Source organism: Cottoperca gobio, chromosome 9 (assembly GCF_900634415.1).
Source record: "Cottoperca gobio chromosome 9, fCotGob3.1, whole genome shotgun sequence".
In the NCBI taxonomy this organism is placed as follows: domain Eukaryota; kingdom Metazoa; phylum Chordata; class Actinopteri; order Perciformes; family Bovichtidae; genus Cottoperca; species Cottoperca gobio.
This window is the reverse complement of record NC_041363.1, coordinates 3,089,610-3,105,352: the sequence shown is the minus strand read 5'-3', so window position 1 is coordinate 3,105,352 and position 15,743 is coordinate 3,089,610. Positions and strand designations below refer to the sequence as shown.

The window sequence follows — 15,743 nt, the reverse complement described above, 5'->3', positions numbered from 1 at the left end:
GTTGTGAAATACCCCCCCCCCTGGTTAAAGCTGTTCTTTTTGATCAGGCACTATGTTAGACGCTTCCGGGTCCTCGCGCTCTGCATTTTGAAACCGTAGCGGTGAGAAGAAGACACCTAGCAACAGTAGCCGGGGAGAGAGTTGAGGAGGTGGGCATGTCACTATTACAATACTATGTTTAACTAGTAGTGCACTACAGGTAACTGTGGTACATGTTTAAGGTGATGTGTTGTGTTACGTATTTACGTAACCGGTGGCTTGAGTGATTAGCTTCTTGCCTTGCTAAGTGGCTAACGACTGCTAGCATGCTTGTCAAACTCAGTTTCCTAGAACGGATTGTGTAGCTAACGAACGTCACTCTAATTTTATTTGCTTCCACCTTTAATGGGCAATTGTCTATTTTTGGTAAATTATGTTTCTTTTAGTTTTTGTATGAATATCTTAAGATTCGTCATGTCTTGCCTCATACATGCCTTACCAAGTTGGCCTGTAGACGTGGGGATTGTGCCAACACGAATATTTTTTTAGCATGGAGGTTATACCAGCACTACATTTAAACTAATTCGTTATTTTCATTTATTTTAAATGGGTAAATGTGTCGTTTACCAGAATAACATGGACCTGAGTTTGCTAGGTTATCGTTTCCTTGGATTAGTCATGATAGAGCATGATGCTACATTCAGGCCTTCAGGGAAAGTACGTAAATGTAAGAGACGTTCTCAAAATACAATTTTAAGTAGCTTTCTGCTTTTGTTTTTATACCAGATATCGAATTTCCTCGAAACGTTGTTGTCGCAAACAAGTGTATGGGATTGTAGGGCAGTAGGGAATTTAATAAGCAATAAGAACATTCATGATCATGGCATTGCACAACAACTTTATTAATAAAATGACCTCAACCAGGTGCAAAACTTTTTTAGGACAAGTAATTCAATTTGAGTGATATTTTATAGGAATGTTATTATTAAATAATAGGTTAATATATATGGCCATGATATCAAAAAGGCATAGTGTGGAGAGAGTCACATGCCGGTTGCAAATGATCTGTGCGCGCCTGTCACCCTCAAGTCGTTCAGTTTTAAATGTTCCCACAGCTCTGGAATGCAGCGTGTGCCCTCCCTTAAAACTGAGCATGCGCAGAAAATGTTGTAAACAATGAGACTAGACCGTCTCCAGCTTTGTGTCTATCCAACAGTTTATCTTTGCAAAACTAACAAAGGTTTCTCATAGCTCCACGTATATTAAATAAACATGTTCTTTGGTAAGTATAGGGACACATTTGTTACTAGATGTCATCATGTACACTTAGATTTTTATCGGCACCATCACCACGAAGACGTATCAAATGTGTTGCGTTACTGCACGACAACTCACCTCGAATGACATACTTGGGCGTGACAGCATGCGAATGAACCGACTGTTATTGTTATATTTTATCCCATTTCTATATATTTGTAGCCGTTAATATTCCAGCCCCAAGTTGTTTGTGTCACTATGCTGGTCTAGATTGTTATGTGAGCAGTTTCCCTCGTGCTAGCTTTGCCTGGCACGCTCCCCGGCTGCTAAAGCTGACTTGTTGGTTAGCAAGTCAGCTAACAGATGCTAGTGCCACAATAGTGTGGATGGTTCTGATGAGATATAACGTGTTGGGTTAATAATATGCGGATCTGGAAATATGTATATGCACATAGAGCAGTTGAAGGCTGTTTGATTGCTTATTATGGGAATATTGTGTTTTTATAAATATATTATAATATTATAAAAACCTACTAAGCTCACACCAAAGTAAGCAAGTAATACCAAACTGGAATTGTCATTTTTAATTGCCATTCACAAGTGTTGAAATGATTGTGTAAGCATTGTAGCTTTGTAACTGCTGAAGTATTGATAGAAAACAACAAAGTTATGATTCTTTATATTTAGTAAAAAAATAAAAGACTAATGTCAAGTATTACATTTCCCTACTTGGTGGTTTTTAGCTTATCAACAACTGCTGGTCATAATTGCTGAAGTGTATTGTATGTTTTTGTTGTAGGGAGCTGAAGCATGGAGGCGGTTCTGAGCAGGCTGAGGGGGCTAAGTGCTGATGAATTGCGTGAGGAGTTTGCCCGAGAAGGCGTCAAGTGCGGTCCTATCACAGCTACAACCCGAGCCACCTTTGAGAGGAAGTTAGCCCGAGTCCTGAGTCCAGAGAGCAGTGCCACTGACTCGGACAACAGCTCTTCGGCAGGCGTCTCGGGCGGTGCGGCCTCTGTTGCCGATCATACCAAACCTGTGTCAAGTGCCACAGCAGCAGTTGCATTTCCCACTGCTGCAACAAGATACAACCCCAGTGAGGCTGCCAGCGAAGAGCTGGACTTTGGCTACGGTGTGGGTCTCAACCCTCCAGAGGAAGATGAGATCTCAGTAAGGACGACCTCAAACAACTCTGCAGAAAGAAGTAACTCTCAGTCCAAAACGGAAACCCCTTCAAAGCTGGCACAAGTGTCCCCGACCTTTTATTATGGAGTATGTCCACTGTTGGAGGATGTTTTGGCTAGAAATGGTAAGTCAGACTCTGCTTGTTACTTCTTGTCTTCTCATTGTTACAGATTGAAGGTTTGCAAAAGTTACATCAGCTACAGTTCAGGATCACTTGCCAGGTGGTCTTGAATACAGGAATTACAGAGAAGAGTTCAGTTGAATGTAGCTTCACTCCATGACTAGACTTCATATGTTAATTGTGAAGCCAGCATCATTACACACAAAGTATACAATGTGTTGATCATCAGTCTAAATGTAAAGATAGTAAAGTAATATCTGATATCCAATTAAATTCATGCATGTTCACGTAGCAAATGGGTTGATTGAAATCGTGATAGCTACTATTACATGGCATATTGAAATCACAACATCCTCGGTTTTGTTCCAGCTGTGGACCCGTGTTGCATGTCATTCCCCGTTTCTCTTTCCCCTGGTCAACCGTCCGCTATCAAACAATTACCCGGGGAAAGAAATCTGAAACAAATACTTTGTTGATTCCATCTGGTGTAACTATGGGATGGAAACTTACATGATGAATAAATAGATTAAATCTGAATTAATCCTAATTTAATCAATCATCAACATTTGTATTTATTGTCTAAGTCTTTTAAAAAGAAATACACGGCTCTTGTGAGCTCTACTTTCTTTGAAAGGTTTAACTTTTGGCTTTACTTGAGGCCAAAGTCCACCGTAAAAGATTATTTTGCTGTTTGTTTATTCGGGATATCTACTGTTTGTCCAGTTTCTGTATTTGTTTAGAAGTATTTGCTACTGTTGTAGTCTGACATTGAAATTTGTACATTTGTTTCTTAAGTGGATGAAAACATTTGTTGTTATTTCTTTGGTGGGAAGCGGCCAGGCTGTAGGGTTCCCTGACCTCTCTGGGTTAGAGTATTGATCTAAATGAATCTTGAGCTACCATTAAAAACCAATGCTGGAAGTGTAAACCTCAGCGCAGGCTGTTAATGCAACATGTGTAGCTTCTCATTAGGCTGACTGAACAGAAAGACACATTAACAAACAGTAAGAAATGAAACAAGACATTTAGCTCGTGTAGAAAACGTTTCTTCTTCTGTCTGTAGAGAGAGCGCATGTATACACGGATCAGAAAGATGCCCTTCAAGCTGTTAAGATGATGAAGGGAGCCCGCTTCAAACACTTTCCCAACCGTGAGGATGCTGAGAAGTTTGCTAAGGGGATCTGTGACTATTTCCCCTCTCCCAACAAATCTACACCGTGTGTATCTCCTGCCAAACCAGGTCTGGTCGTAAGTAAAGGTCAGTAGATGCAGTGTGCAACTTCTAATAAGGGTCAAATCAATACCCTCTGTTATATATTTTATTAGGAGTTCATCAAGTTATAGCACATGTGAGTCATGCTAAGGCTATAATATTACATGTGTTGCCCAATAGACTTATCAAACTGTCGCACTTCTGCATTATTGACATTAGCAAGACTCATTTTTTAACTTAAATGTTTTTATTTATAACAATTATAATGTTAATTGTCTCATTTTCTGCATCTTTGTCACTTATTGGCTGATGATTAGCAGATCGTTTTTTAGCACAATTATTCTGCATAAATCGCAGGGACATGTTGATATCGTGGTGAGATGCATCATCTCCACATTCCTCCTGCCTGTGCTTCACTTTCTTCTCCCTCTCCGCACCAGACAACATGGAGGTTGATACCATCAACCGGGAGCGGGCCAACAGTTTCAAGAGCCCCCGCACCCAAGACCTGACCGCCAAACTGAGGAAAGCTGTGGAGAAGGGTGACGAGGTGGTTTTCAGCGAGCTGGTCTGGGACAACCCACGCTATCTCATTGGCTCAGGGGATAATCCCACTATTGTGCAGGTGAGGAGATCACTTCTTGGTGCACTCGGTCTCAGATTGTCATATTTAATGTAAACGTAAATGTTTATGCGTGTCGTCGTACTTCTGTGGTTTCTCAAACTCTGTGTGCTATTAGAGAAGCAGTGTGTGTGTGTGTGTGTGTGTGTGTGTGTGTGTAAAATACATTCATGATTTTTCAGTTTTTCTTTAAATTAAAGTATTGAATCTTAGAAGTTGGTATTTTAAACCTGCAAATGTGATGCTATTATAAATACCAATTGTAAAAGATAAATCTATGTTGATAAATCCTAAATGCAGCAGGTGAAGTTAAGGTCAGATGCTGCTTTTAGACCAAAAGAAGCATCCTTTCATTTTGACAAGAGATGAAAATAAAAGGAGTATCTCCTGATCCATAACGTTGTTCTCTTGTTCTGTCTGGTTAGGAGGGCTGCCGGTACAACGTAATGCACGTGGCGGCGAAAGAGAACCAGGCAGGAATCGCCCAGCTGCTGCTAGACACCTTGGAAAACCCCACATTTATGCGCCTCATGTATCCAGACGACCAGGAAGTGATGCTGCAGAAACGTATCCGCTACATTGTGGATCTTTACCTCAACACTCCAGATAAGGCTGTAAGTTCTTCTTACCATACCGGCTGAAGCAGACTAGATTCTTTATTAAAGCAGTTAATGGTTTGTGTCTGTGTGTTCCAGGGCTTTGAAACACCGCTCCACTTTGCCTGTAAGTTTGGGTGTCCAGACGTGGTCAATGTCCTGTGTTCGCATCCTGACAGCGATAAGAACCGTGAGAACAAGGATGGCCAGAAGCCTTGTGATGTAAGGACTTTACTGAACTTAGTAACGTGCACAATGAGTAAGAGAACCTTCAGCCTGGCTTGTCGTTGCTGCGGGTCCTTACACAGAAGGCATTGAGGAAACTGTACGTATGGGAGCTATCTCAGCCTCACAGTACTGCTGCACACGGGTACCCAGCCAGTATTTGCTGAGGGAGGTGCAGTTATGCTCACGGTTTTGAAGCTGTGACCTTTTTCAAATCTTTTGGCAACCATCACTCGCTGCACATTGAAGGCTAAAATTAGACAAGCAAATTCTTTCCCCAGCTAATCCAGCAGCAGTTGTACGTGGTCAGTGTGGTCAGTGTGTGGTCAGTGTGTGGTCAGTGTGGTCAGTGTGGTCGGTGTGTGGTCAGTGTGGTCAGCTGCACATGCATCACAAATGTTTTTGTTTTGTTTCCTTTTCGCAGCTTATTTGTAGCAGAAAGAATAAAACCCAAGAAGTGAAGCAGAAGATAAGTGACTATCTGGAGGGTAAGGACACGCACGCACTTCTTAAGACATTACACGTTTCTGTTTCTACCCCCCCCCCCCCGCTTCCCGAAGGACTCGGACCTGATTAAAGGTGCAGCCAGAGATTCTAATCCAATACACAGCTCTGGTTCTGTAAATGAGGAAACAAACAAAGTGCCTCAGACCGAGCCACACGACACTTCAGCCAAACAGCAACAGGCGGCGTTGATGCTCGTGCACAGGATGTATAAAGAGAAAGGCAGTGGGAGGAAGAGGCATGATACAGTTATTGTTAGTATTTGTTTGGGTGTTAAGTTCAAATATCAACGATCTTTCTTTTTAAGTTTCTGACTCAAATAGAAGCTGCTTCTATTTAAATGTGTTGATCTTCCTTCCTTTGTCTGGTATCTGGTATCTGCTGGTTGTTTTGGTGTCAGCCATGATGACTGATGACGCATCATTAGCCGTTTGAGGTGCTATAAATTGGTGTTATTGGGTTTGTAAGTAACTTTATGGACTGGCTGCGGGTACTAGTAGCTAGTTGTGTGCTTTTAGTTTAATCCCTTTAGAGTAGGCCTGTGGTGTGAACAAATACATACGTTTAACAAATCTGACAAACGGAGAGCACCATACAGACAGACATGTTATTCTTTGTTTCATTGTATTTGCTCACACATAAGAGGTGAAGAAGCCCTGCCCTCTACTGAGGTTAGTTTAAGGTTTAGATTATTACCTCATGTCTATGATCCAACATGTTATCTAATGTTTAAATGATCTGTTGTCAGACCGCTGCTTTATTCCTTTGCTGAGGGCAACTGACAACACGTCTCATCCCATCATTGGTGGTCTGTGGTCACCCGAGTCCTCCGAAAGTCTCTCGCTGATCCATTCGCATACAAGAAGCCCGATGGAGCCTGTGATGACTGTCACAGCCTTTGCTGGCCCACTGAGTCCTTCTAAAGCAAGTTACCCGATTACCTGTGTGTCTGTACTCCTCCACCGCATCATTAAAAACATTCCTTAACCAGCACGTGTCGTTTTCTCCTGTAGGCTGATGATTTCCGTCGGTCCTGGAAGACGCCGCCCAGAGACCGAGCGGAGCTTTTCCACCACATTCTTAAGTCTGACCCGGACCGTGGGGCCGAGAGAGTCGGCAGGTACGACCAAAACCTTACTCTGCTCGTGTTCTGCGTGTATTCTCTAATACAAGACTACTGGAGGGTGCTGGGCTGCTGTGGGCCGAAGACGATACACGGAGGGAAAGCTTTTTGCACGAGCAGGATGAACATGTCTGTGGGATTATAGACATGAAGTAACTCGTATTACATATAGAGTGCATTACAGTGTATGAAGAACTTGGCTTGAAAGCATCACGTTCGTACTGGAAATGACTCTAAAGCACCTGAATGTGGTGTTCGCACGTCTGTCTGCAGTAACACTGTTGAATAGTACGTGTAGCATAAGCACATATTTGATATCAGGCTATTATTAAACCTCTATTCAAATGTGATTGTGATCGACTGGCACTGTGACGTATTCTCAAACACACTGTAGAAATGAAGTGAATACAGACATGATCTTAATAAGTCATTCTTTTCTCTACAGAGATCTGGCTCATGAGATGGGCCACCCATGGGCGGAGTACTGGGACTTTCTGGACAGTTTTGCGGATCTGTCCTCTACTGAGGGGCTCCTCAAGCTGGACGAGTACCTTAGCAAGAAGGATTTCAGCCCACGGGCTCATGAAGAGGCTGGGGAGAATGAGACCAGCAACAGGTTCAGAACCCCGTCTCCAGGTACCTTCACCTGCACATCCTGAAAACAGTATTCCTTTCCAGATGATCCTCTCTGACTGAATCTCTTTGTTGTCTGTGTAGTGTGATCAGTGCGCTCAGGTGGAGCCTTTTGTACGACACGATAAGATATGAAAGGAAGGAAAGTGAAAGGATTTTGCAAAGCTGCATAATCTCCTCCCATGAAGAGTTCTATCTATGACACGTTAATAATGAGTCTCATTCATCATCCTTCGTTGCAGGCAAGCCCAAAAAGTTCTGCAACTCCATCTCTGTTGGTGCCTTCCTGGACGAGGGGGATGACATCAGCCTCGAGGAGATAAAGAACCGGCAGAACGCAGCACTCACCAGCATCACGTCCTCCGCTGCATCCATGGACTGCCTGAAGGGAGCAGTGGGTGGCCGCGAGTTCCACATCCTGCCCATGGCACTGCACCACCGCGGGGCTGACCTGATCGAGACGGCAGCCGAGCAGGAGCTGCTGTGCTGCTGCGACAACGGACTCCTGTCGCCCGACGTCTTCTGCAAAAGTGGGGTGTGCTCCTCCTCCAGAGATAGGACTCACAATGGAGACAAGGTGACTCCTCGCACCTCCCCGTCCTCCTCCTGCCTGCTGTCGCCCATCACCGACCTCTTGGTGGAGTTTGAGCGCATGTCGCTTCAAGAGTCGCTGGACAGCCCCACCAGCTGCAGGGAGCGGAGGAGCAGTGGCGGGAGCCGGCACAGGGAGGTCCGGGACTCCTACATCTCCTCCTCAGCCACAGACCTCAGCTCCGCGGTGACCCACCTGTCTCTCGGTCACAGCAGTCAGGATGGGGAGACTTCAGAGGGCCCAGGCAGGAGAACAGAGGGAGGAGAGACGGAGGAGAGGCACAGCAGTGGCAGCTCAGAGGAGTACTTTGAAGCAGAGGAGAGTCTGGAGGTGCTGGGCAGGACTAGGGGGTCAGTACCAGGGGGGCGCAACTTCTGTGCTAGGTCCAAGTCATGGGACCATGGGGGGAGGGACCTGAGCAGCTCAGGATCCTCTGGGTCCTCCTATAAGTCCTTAGATAACTCCAATGTGTTCCTACCCAGGACCCCGCCGCACATTAGAAGAGGACTCTTCATTGACGGGTGAGTCACACGTGTTGAAGGAACTTAAAGCTCCTCGAAAATAAAATGTCCTTAAAAGTGTTTCATGTGATGTGTCAAAAGCTTTGGACTTGATTTAGAAACGAGTAACAAGTCCGCAGCTCACACTCTCCAAAGGTTCTGATGATAATTCAGTGAACTCCTGCTTCTTACAGGGACTCACCATCCAAGTTGGACAGAGAGGTCTTGTCAGCAATAGGAGGCGTAGACGTCGATCCTCAGAAGTATCCCAGCATTCACAAGTGGAAGAGCACAATGAAGTCGTACACGGCGTCAGACATGCAGAGGTGTGTAGGCTGTTGTGCATATTATTCAGTTATTGGTCTCATGTGTGACTGTGTTTATGACGCTCTCTTAGCTTATGAAGGGAGGTTGTTGTGATTAAGGATCCGGTTAAAGGCTAAATACTGTAATAAATATTTATTGTGTGGGCTCTCGAGACACTTTTGGGGATTAGTAGTGAGGTGGAGCGTTTGTTCATCATGACCCTTTGAGGAGTAACAGGTGCGTGCAGTCCCTTCTCTCAGAACACAGCACCGCAGGAGCTGATGGTGGCACCAGACGTGCAGTGTTAGTGTGTTGGCATTGTTTAGCTAAAAGATGTAAAGCAAATAGCAAGGCTGCTATGGGACAGGAGAATCTGAACTACATATACCTTTCAGAATTAGGTGCAACTTTATCATATTGAATGTTGTAAGGGCAACCACTGACGTGTTTACGTGTGTCCTCTAGCTGGTCCAGCCCTGCGGTGGTAAAACCACGACTCAGGATGCAGCATCAGACTCCCGGCTCCCCGGCGAGCGGCCTGATGTCTCCCACCGGTCGCTTCAGTCCTGCCCGGCACGCTGCCTCGCCAGACTTCAGCCCCAGCCGTTTCAGCCCTGCCAATGCTAGCTACATCCAGCGCATCCGCCTCAAGCACTTGAACGAGCCAACGATCTAACGTCCCACCCCTCCTCTGCCTCTCCCCCCCCCCCCCCCCCTACTACGGCCATACCCTCTACACACAGAAATATGCACAAGTGTCTGGAAGATTTGTATTAACGATGTATGGTACTACTCCTAATGTAAAACAGGAATTCTCATCACGTTGGGTTGTGATGTACACTCGAGACTTTGAAAAGCAACAACAGAAACCTTGATCATTTATGTCCCGTACGGGTGTGGACCATGTTGGTAATGTGATTTGTGGACAGTGAAGCACCTGTATCATAGCCCGAGTCAACTCTTTTGAATATCGTGAATACAAGCCGCACTCCCCAAAGTTCGTTCATCACAAAAACCTTCGTGAGGAATCCTCGACAGGATTCTGCCGCTGAGGATGTTCTTAAAAACAAAAAAAAAGTAAAATGTCAATATTTTAAAAAGTTATTTTTTTGTATGTTGGTCAGTAGCACAAAAGTTTAATGTTTTTATTAATGGTGTTAAAACCGACTGCCATTTCCTATGTTTTCCTCAGTTCAGGAATTGCCTTAATTTTCTGAAGTGATGGACCAGCTGTCAGTTTGGACCCACGTCGCTCGAGCTCAGACGTGAAACATCTGGAGATAGTCCGATGATTCCGGCAAACATGGGGAAAACTGATTAGACTGAGACCTTCCGTGTTTTTATTTTGTTGAATAAATGCATATATTTTCCATCTTTTCTCGGTGGTTCCTGGACATGTCTTGACTTTTCCTTTCTGACACTACCTTGTGCAATGGCTTTTTTTTTCTTTCTCGGAAATATCTTCAATTCACAAGCATCTCCCACGGTGTGATTACGAACGACAACACACACCCAGCACTAAAGTGTCATTTCAAATTTGTCTGGTCTGGGCTAAAACCTTAAAGTTAGCGAGTGTGAAACCACCATTCAGTTGTACTAAGTGATTTGTAACCACTAGGGGGCAGAGAGACTCCTACAGCAACATAATCCTGATGTATTTAGCTTATTATTGACATGCTAACAGAAAACTGCCTTACACTTAGACAACCCAACTGATTAGCTGCAGAGTTGCACATTACAAAACGTAGGTGGATTTAAAAAGTAGCACTTAATAGAGCTTAAAATGTCTCTTTGGTGGTTCAAATGGGTTTAAACTCATGTCCACATCGCAGGTTCTTGCAGTTCTCCCAAACATGTTAATGGAGAAATGTGAATGTACAAAACACCTGCTGTATCCAAAACATTTGTAATCTAGGGATTAACTGCTGTATGACGGTGTGTTCGCTACGTCTAGGACGTAAAGCCAGTCGTTTAAAATATTCAGATTGCCACTCTACTTAGGTCGAAAGAAACAAGTGTTCTGAATGTACATCTTTTTGTGAACTGAACCTTTATCCGTGAGCACAAACTACTTCACTGAGAAGATTGTATTGTCATCCTCGTGCTCTCAGGTGACACCAGATCTGATGATCTCTGAATGTTTATGAATGTGAAACTTTGCAAAAACGCACCTAAAAAACTTAAAACATGCTTCTTGTGCTTTTAGCATTCTGTGCTTTATTAAAAGTTATGTCATGGTGAATTCTTTCTGTATGTCTAGACCTCATTTGCTTTCAGCTAATCAATAAAACATCACTTGTACTTCACTGCCCATGTGCTTTATTTTGGGAGATCTTTTTATTTCAGGAAAGAAATGACAGAAACGGACACATTTGATTATTTTATTTTCTACAGCTGCACCATACAACACACAAATCCACACTTCAGCGTACAGTAACAGCTGTGAAGCTAAGAGCAAGATTTGCATTTATAACAACTATACAAATACAACTTTTTTTGGTTTAAAAATGTGTAAAAATCCTCAGTTACATTCAGGAGCAGCCGTTGATCACTTCTGCTGGCGTCCTATGGCACGGAAGTAATCACAACCACAGAGTCTCATCACATGATGGTAGTTTACTTAAAAAATAATAACATCAAAAGTAATTTTCAAGACACTTAAGGAGAGAACTGAGCTTTGACCCTGCAACCAACTGACTGGGCATCAGAGTCCCAGAAACCTGCCGTGCGTTGGGGCCGTCAGGTCCGCGTTAGTTTGTCCGGCGGCATGAATCCTGCGTCTCCCATAGTTCTGAGAGCCACCCTGCCGCTCGGTCGGATGGTGAGCCACGTGATGCTGCCGTTGTTCAAGCCCATACGTAACCAGCCCTCTGGAGGAAACTGCAGAGCCCTGAGCGAACAAAAGAAAGACGAGAGCAGCTGAGCACTGCAGCTACTGGATATTTACACGCCACAAATCATTTGAAACATTGTGTGATCGTGTCCTGCAAGTCGTCACTTGGATGATATTTAACCCTCGTCACAACTAACTAGATGCACTAAACGTCCCAGATGCACGAGGCTGTACGTAGCAGCTAGAACATTTACATTAAACACAATGTTAGCAAAGCAAGAAGACCACACTCTGGCCTCAGCTGAGTCCACCGGCGACACAAACCTGCAGACAAAATAACGGATGACATTGGCGTGACACACGATGACCTCGTAGCTGTCCTCCTTCTGCTTGGCGTCGGCCCGGTGGATGTAGCGGCGGAAGGCTGCCTCGATGCGAGCTCCATCTTCGTGGTACTGCTGAAGGACGGTAGAGAGGTTGAAAGCCACCTTTGTCACATGAGAGGGTTCTGTTGAACCCCACGGTCAGTACAGAGACGATACGTGACGCTGCTGTGCAGCTGTAAGCCTAAACAAGCACAGGACACCTGCACAGATATGTTGGTGTTTAACCCTAACCCTAACAACAAACAGCAGGCCTACAGCCCGCTCTAGAGGCAGAGCGTGCGTGGATCTTCTCTCACCACAGCATCGGGCTTCCAGTGAGTGACAGGTGGAACCGGCTCGATAGGGGCTCCCTCTCTCAGCAAATCACAGCTCACCAGCTCCACTCCTACACCCGTAAGACAAATGAAGAGAGGAACAAATGTTAATATACGTTTGTGATGATCAGGACACAATGATAAACAGGATATGAATAGTTCATGTATATTAACAGCGGTATGTTTTTCATCAATAACTTCAACATGTGGCAAGAAGTATTTAATTATGAAGCTTTATCATATATAATATTGTAATAAGATCTTTATATCATAATTATTTTGTGCTTTGATAGCGCATCATTTGTAAACAAGTAAACTGCCTTTTTACACCAAATATCCATATCAACTTCTCCACAAAGACTAATAAATAATAAACTTGCCTTCAAAATCAAATTTACTTTCTGCACTTTTCAGATTTGGGGGAAACAACAGTATGAAGAGGCCTGGGTGTTTATCAGTGCAGCTCTAAAAAGGCATCTATCCACTACCTGAGAGGTGTTTGCTGATAATATTTGCCGTCTCTGTGGCCCTGGCCATGCTGGAGTGGATCAGAACATCATACTTGAGTCCCAACTCTGCCAACCTCGTGCCCGTGAACTCTGCCTGCTCACGACCTGGAAGTGGAGACACAACAATCGTTTTAACAAATGGCTGGTCTGTCTGAAACGGTCAGAAGAATTTGTGTTGCACCTCAAATGGCAAGCAAACTGAGATCATACTGCTCGTCAGGGTGGAACAGCACATGCATGTCGTTACGCTATCAGAAACAGAGCAGCACACTTTGGAGATAGTTCCCAGCATCATAGTAAGGTGACTTAATGACCTAATGGAGTGAGGATCCTCTCCTTGTCGCTGATCCCGCTCAGGTTGTACTGAGAGTGTCTGATGAGGAGAATGTTGCGTGTAGCTTTTGGTTTGCCATTGTCCTGCTCGGAGCTGGGGTCTTCAGTTGAACTTTCTTTCTTCTTCCCATTGGTCAGTACTGATGGGTCTCTCCTATAGAGGCAAGACGAGATGATCTTGAGATTATAAATGGCTTTGTCTGACATGGTTAGTTTTATTGAGGGATGGAAAACTGGGCTGACACAAATATGATTTAAGATGCACGACACTTTGAGAACTTCCAAACATCTTGTTTTGAAGAAACCTTAAGCCAAACTCCATTTAAAAAATGGGCTATTCAGAGCTGACTGGTCTGTGGGCAACATTGTAGCTCGAAGAATAAGAAATCATGACTTCTTACAAATCCTTATGGTCCACCCTTAAATTCGGTCTGCATAAAGTCACCAATTCAAATTAGCAAGATATAAAAAATTAAGTCCAATATGTACTTCCGCAAAATCAACAGAAATAACACCGTGCTGGATAGGCTGTTGTTAAATTGATGTATATTTGACAAGCGATTTGGCGTGGCGTACGAAGGCAAATGGAGGGAATATAACGCTACTGACTACATTCAAATATTAATAAATAAGGATGCAGCACGTTTAGAGGCTCGTACTTATCCCAGTTAAAGTCCCAGGCATGTCCAGTGGGGGCTGGTGTGTGGTTGGCAGGTGTCCACGCCGGCTGCGCAGCTTGAAGGACAGTGAACTTCGACCACCGACTGGCCGCCTCTACGCGCAGCTCACCGAAGTACCCGCGGGAGTCAGCAGCGGCAGCGGCGAACACGAGGACAGCAGAGCTTCCAGCGAGCCCACAAACAAGTTTTAAAGTTTTTCTGTAAGACATCCTGCGAGCAAGCAAACTAGTGCTAGCTAATTAGCTGAGCTTAACTGGTTTACCGTTACCGAGGGGTAACGCTATCTCTCCTCACCAATGGATGGCTTTCTTTTTGAGTGTTAATTTCAACTCCAGTAAATAAAACAAAACACGGTTTATGTGCCACAATATCTACCAGGCGGCAGCTCTTAGCTGGAAACTAAAAAACACAGTCGGCACCAGGCGCAGCAAGCTAATCTGGGCAGTTTCCTACAAACATTACGGTGGCCCGCCCGTACCTTCTTCTTCTCTTTGAGTTTTAACGGTAGCTGGCGTCCTTCGGGTCACGTTACTGCCATCTGTTGGAGTTAGGGAACTCCTACAGTGTCCGGGTTGTCAGATTGTTTTCTATCAGTTATATTCTTCTGAATTTAGAATGATGTCCTGTTTTCCCAAATAATAACAAAACAAAATCGTCTTTTGTTTACGTGATACAAACCCATTTGTGCCCAAAGACTATATTTAGTGTGATAAATACAAATGCACCCAACATTTGTTCTTATTGGTCTAACGTCTTGCAATATATCTATTAGTACAACTTTGACCTTTTTAGATCACATGAAAAATTACAATTTTATCAATAGTCAAGGAATTTTGTTAAATATTGTTTACACTACATATGTGTGCAAATCTTTTATATTCAACCTGTTATCAGGTACCATGTTATTGTGTTATAATTGTTGTAGTCTCCACAAAACACAACCACTAATTCCTTCCTTTCTACCCACACTTCCACCACCACATAGCTATTACAGTTCATTTCCTATGAAAGACAACTTCCGCCCCCATTTCTGTTACTATGTTCACCTCCACAGTTTTGTTCCCACTCCCTCTCCACACTTTTCATTGTCCTACTCATGTTCAACACACCCGACACATCTTCTCTTTCCTTTGCATAGTTTGGCTACGTAACCAAATTCCTGCCAATAGAAACACTTTAGTGTATATTCTCTTACATTTTAACAAATCCTCAACTTCTTGTAGTACTCTCTCTCACACCCTCTCCCATCACTTTTCATATAGGTATATATATATATATATATGTATATAGGTCGATAAGAAGTTGAGAATTAGCCTATATATTGTGCAAAACAACACATGCAATCAATTATTATTGAGGGTACAAAATCACTTTTTTTATGTGTTTATGTACAATTTAAATGTACTATTGTTAACTTTAAAAAAATCTTATTAGGAAAATGTCATATTTAAAAAGTAAGCTGAGATGTTTGTTAGAAGTCTACCATCAAAATGATTCTTACTTTTCATTTATTTGTATTATTATTGTAATTATATTACTATTATTTAGTATTACAGTATGGGAAACCATAAAAACGATTAATTATACTTTCTAATTCAGAAAGAACATTTTCAACATCTAAAATGTTTAAATATCCCTGTTATCAAACATTGATAAAGTAGTGACAATGTAATTTAACATACGATTATATAAAACCATTTGTTAAAATTGACAATTTAAATAACAGCACATACCAAACGTACATATATATAATAATAAAAAATAAGATTAAAATAATAATAATAATAATAATAATAATAATTTCAGTTACTGACAGGGATTTCTTATTTGTT

General features: G+C 43.1%; 2 protein-coding genes across 6 annotated transcripts; one reads left to right on the top strand and one right to left on the bottom strand.

The window, feature by feature from the left end:
• The first annotated feature begins 32 nt into the window (after positions 1-32).
• On the top strand, positions 33-11,157 carry ankle2 (ankyrin repeat and LEM domain containing 2). Of its 2 annotated transcripts, none has more exons than XM_029440521.1 (13): positions 33-149; positions 2,036-2,545; positions 3,606-3,800; positions 4,196-4,380; positions 4,803-4,991; positions 5,073-5,195; positions 5,623-5,686; positions 6,451-6,626; positions 6,716-6,822; positions 7,271-7,461; positions 7,701-8,571; positions 8,745-8,876; positions 9,322-11,157. In XM_029440521.1, exons 2-13 carry the CDS (start codon positions 2,047-2,049, stop codon positions 9,530-9,532), a joined length of 2,943 nt encoding a protein of 980 aa, XP_029296381.1. In that variant the 5' UTR covers positions 33-149; positions 2,036-2,046; the 3' UTR covers positions 9,533-11,157. The 2 variants fall into 2 exon arrangements, with proteins under 2 accessions (XP_029296381.1, XP_029296382.1); XM_029440522.1 differs by lacking the exon at positions 33-149 and adding an exon at positions 1,121-1,261.
• Positions 11,158-11,223: 66 nt separating this feature from the next.
• pgam5 (PGAM family member 5, serine/threonine protein phosphatase, mitochondrial) lies at positions 11,224-14,425 on the bottom strand. 4 transcript variants are annotated; one of them, XM_029440526.1, is made up of 6 exons: positions 13,891-14,425; positions 13,213-13,385; positions 12,878-13,003; positions 12,372-12,460; positions 12,014-12,147; positions 11,224-11,746 (listed from the first exon to the last, which is right to left on the bottom strand). In XM_029440526.1, the coding sequence occupies exons 1-6, from the start codon at positions 14,118-14,120 to the stop codon at positions 11,596-11,598; spliced, it is 903 nt and encodes a 300-aa protein (XP_029296386.1). In that variant the 5' UTR covers positions 14,121-14,425; the 3' UTR covers positions 11,224-11,595. The 4 variants fall into 4 exon arrangements, with proteins under 4 accessions (XP_029296386.1, XP_029296387.1, XP_029296383.1 ...); XM_029440527.1 differs by having other exon boundaries at positions 12,014-12,144; XM_029440523.1 differs by having other exon boundaries at positions 12,372-12,466; positions 13,891-14,424.
• Between the last annotated feature and the right edge of the window lie 1,318 nt (positions 14,426-15,743).

Bases quoted from the DNA above. Each gene is read 5' to 3' on its own strand.
- ankle2 (XM_029440521.1), top strand. From the start codon at position 2,047: ATGGAGGCGGTTCTGAGCAGGCTGAGGGGGCTAAGTGCTGATGAATTG. The intron at 4,381-4,802 runs GTGAGGAGATCA...CTGTCTGGTTAG, and splicing joins ATAATCCCACTATTGTGCAG to GAGGGCTGCCGGTACAACGT. The intron at 8,877-9,321 runs GTGTGTAGGCTG...TGTGTCCTCTAG, and splicing joins ACGGCGTCAGACATGCAGAG to CTGGTCCAGCCCTGCGGTGG.
- pgam5 (XM_029440523.1), bottom strand. From the start codon at position 14,120: ATGTCTTACAGAAAAACTTTAAAACTTGTTTGTGGGCTCGCTGGAAGC. The intron at 13,386-13,890 runs GTACGAGCCTCT...TTGCCTCTATAG, and splicing joins TGGGACTTTAACTGGGATAA to GAGAGACCCATCAGTACTGA. The intron at 12,467-12,877 runs GTAGTGGATAGA...TTTGTCTTACGG, and splicing joins TATCAGCAAACACCTCTCAG to GTGTAGGAGTGGAGCTGGTG.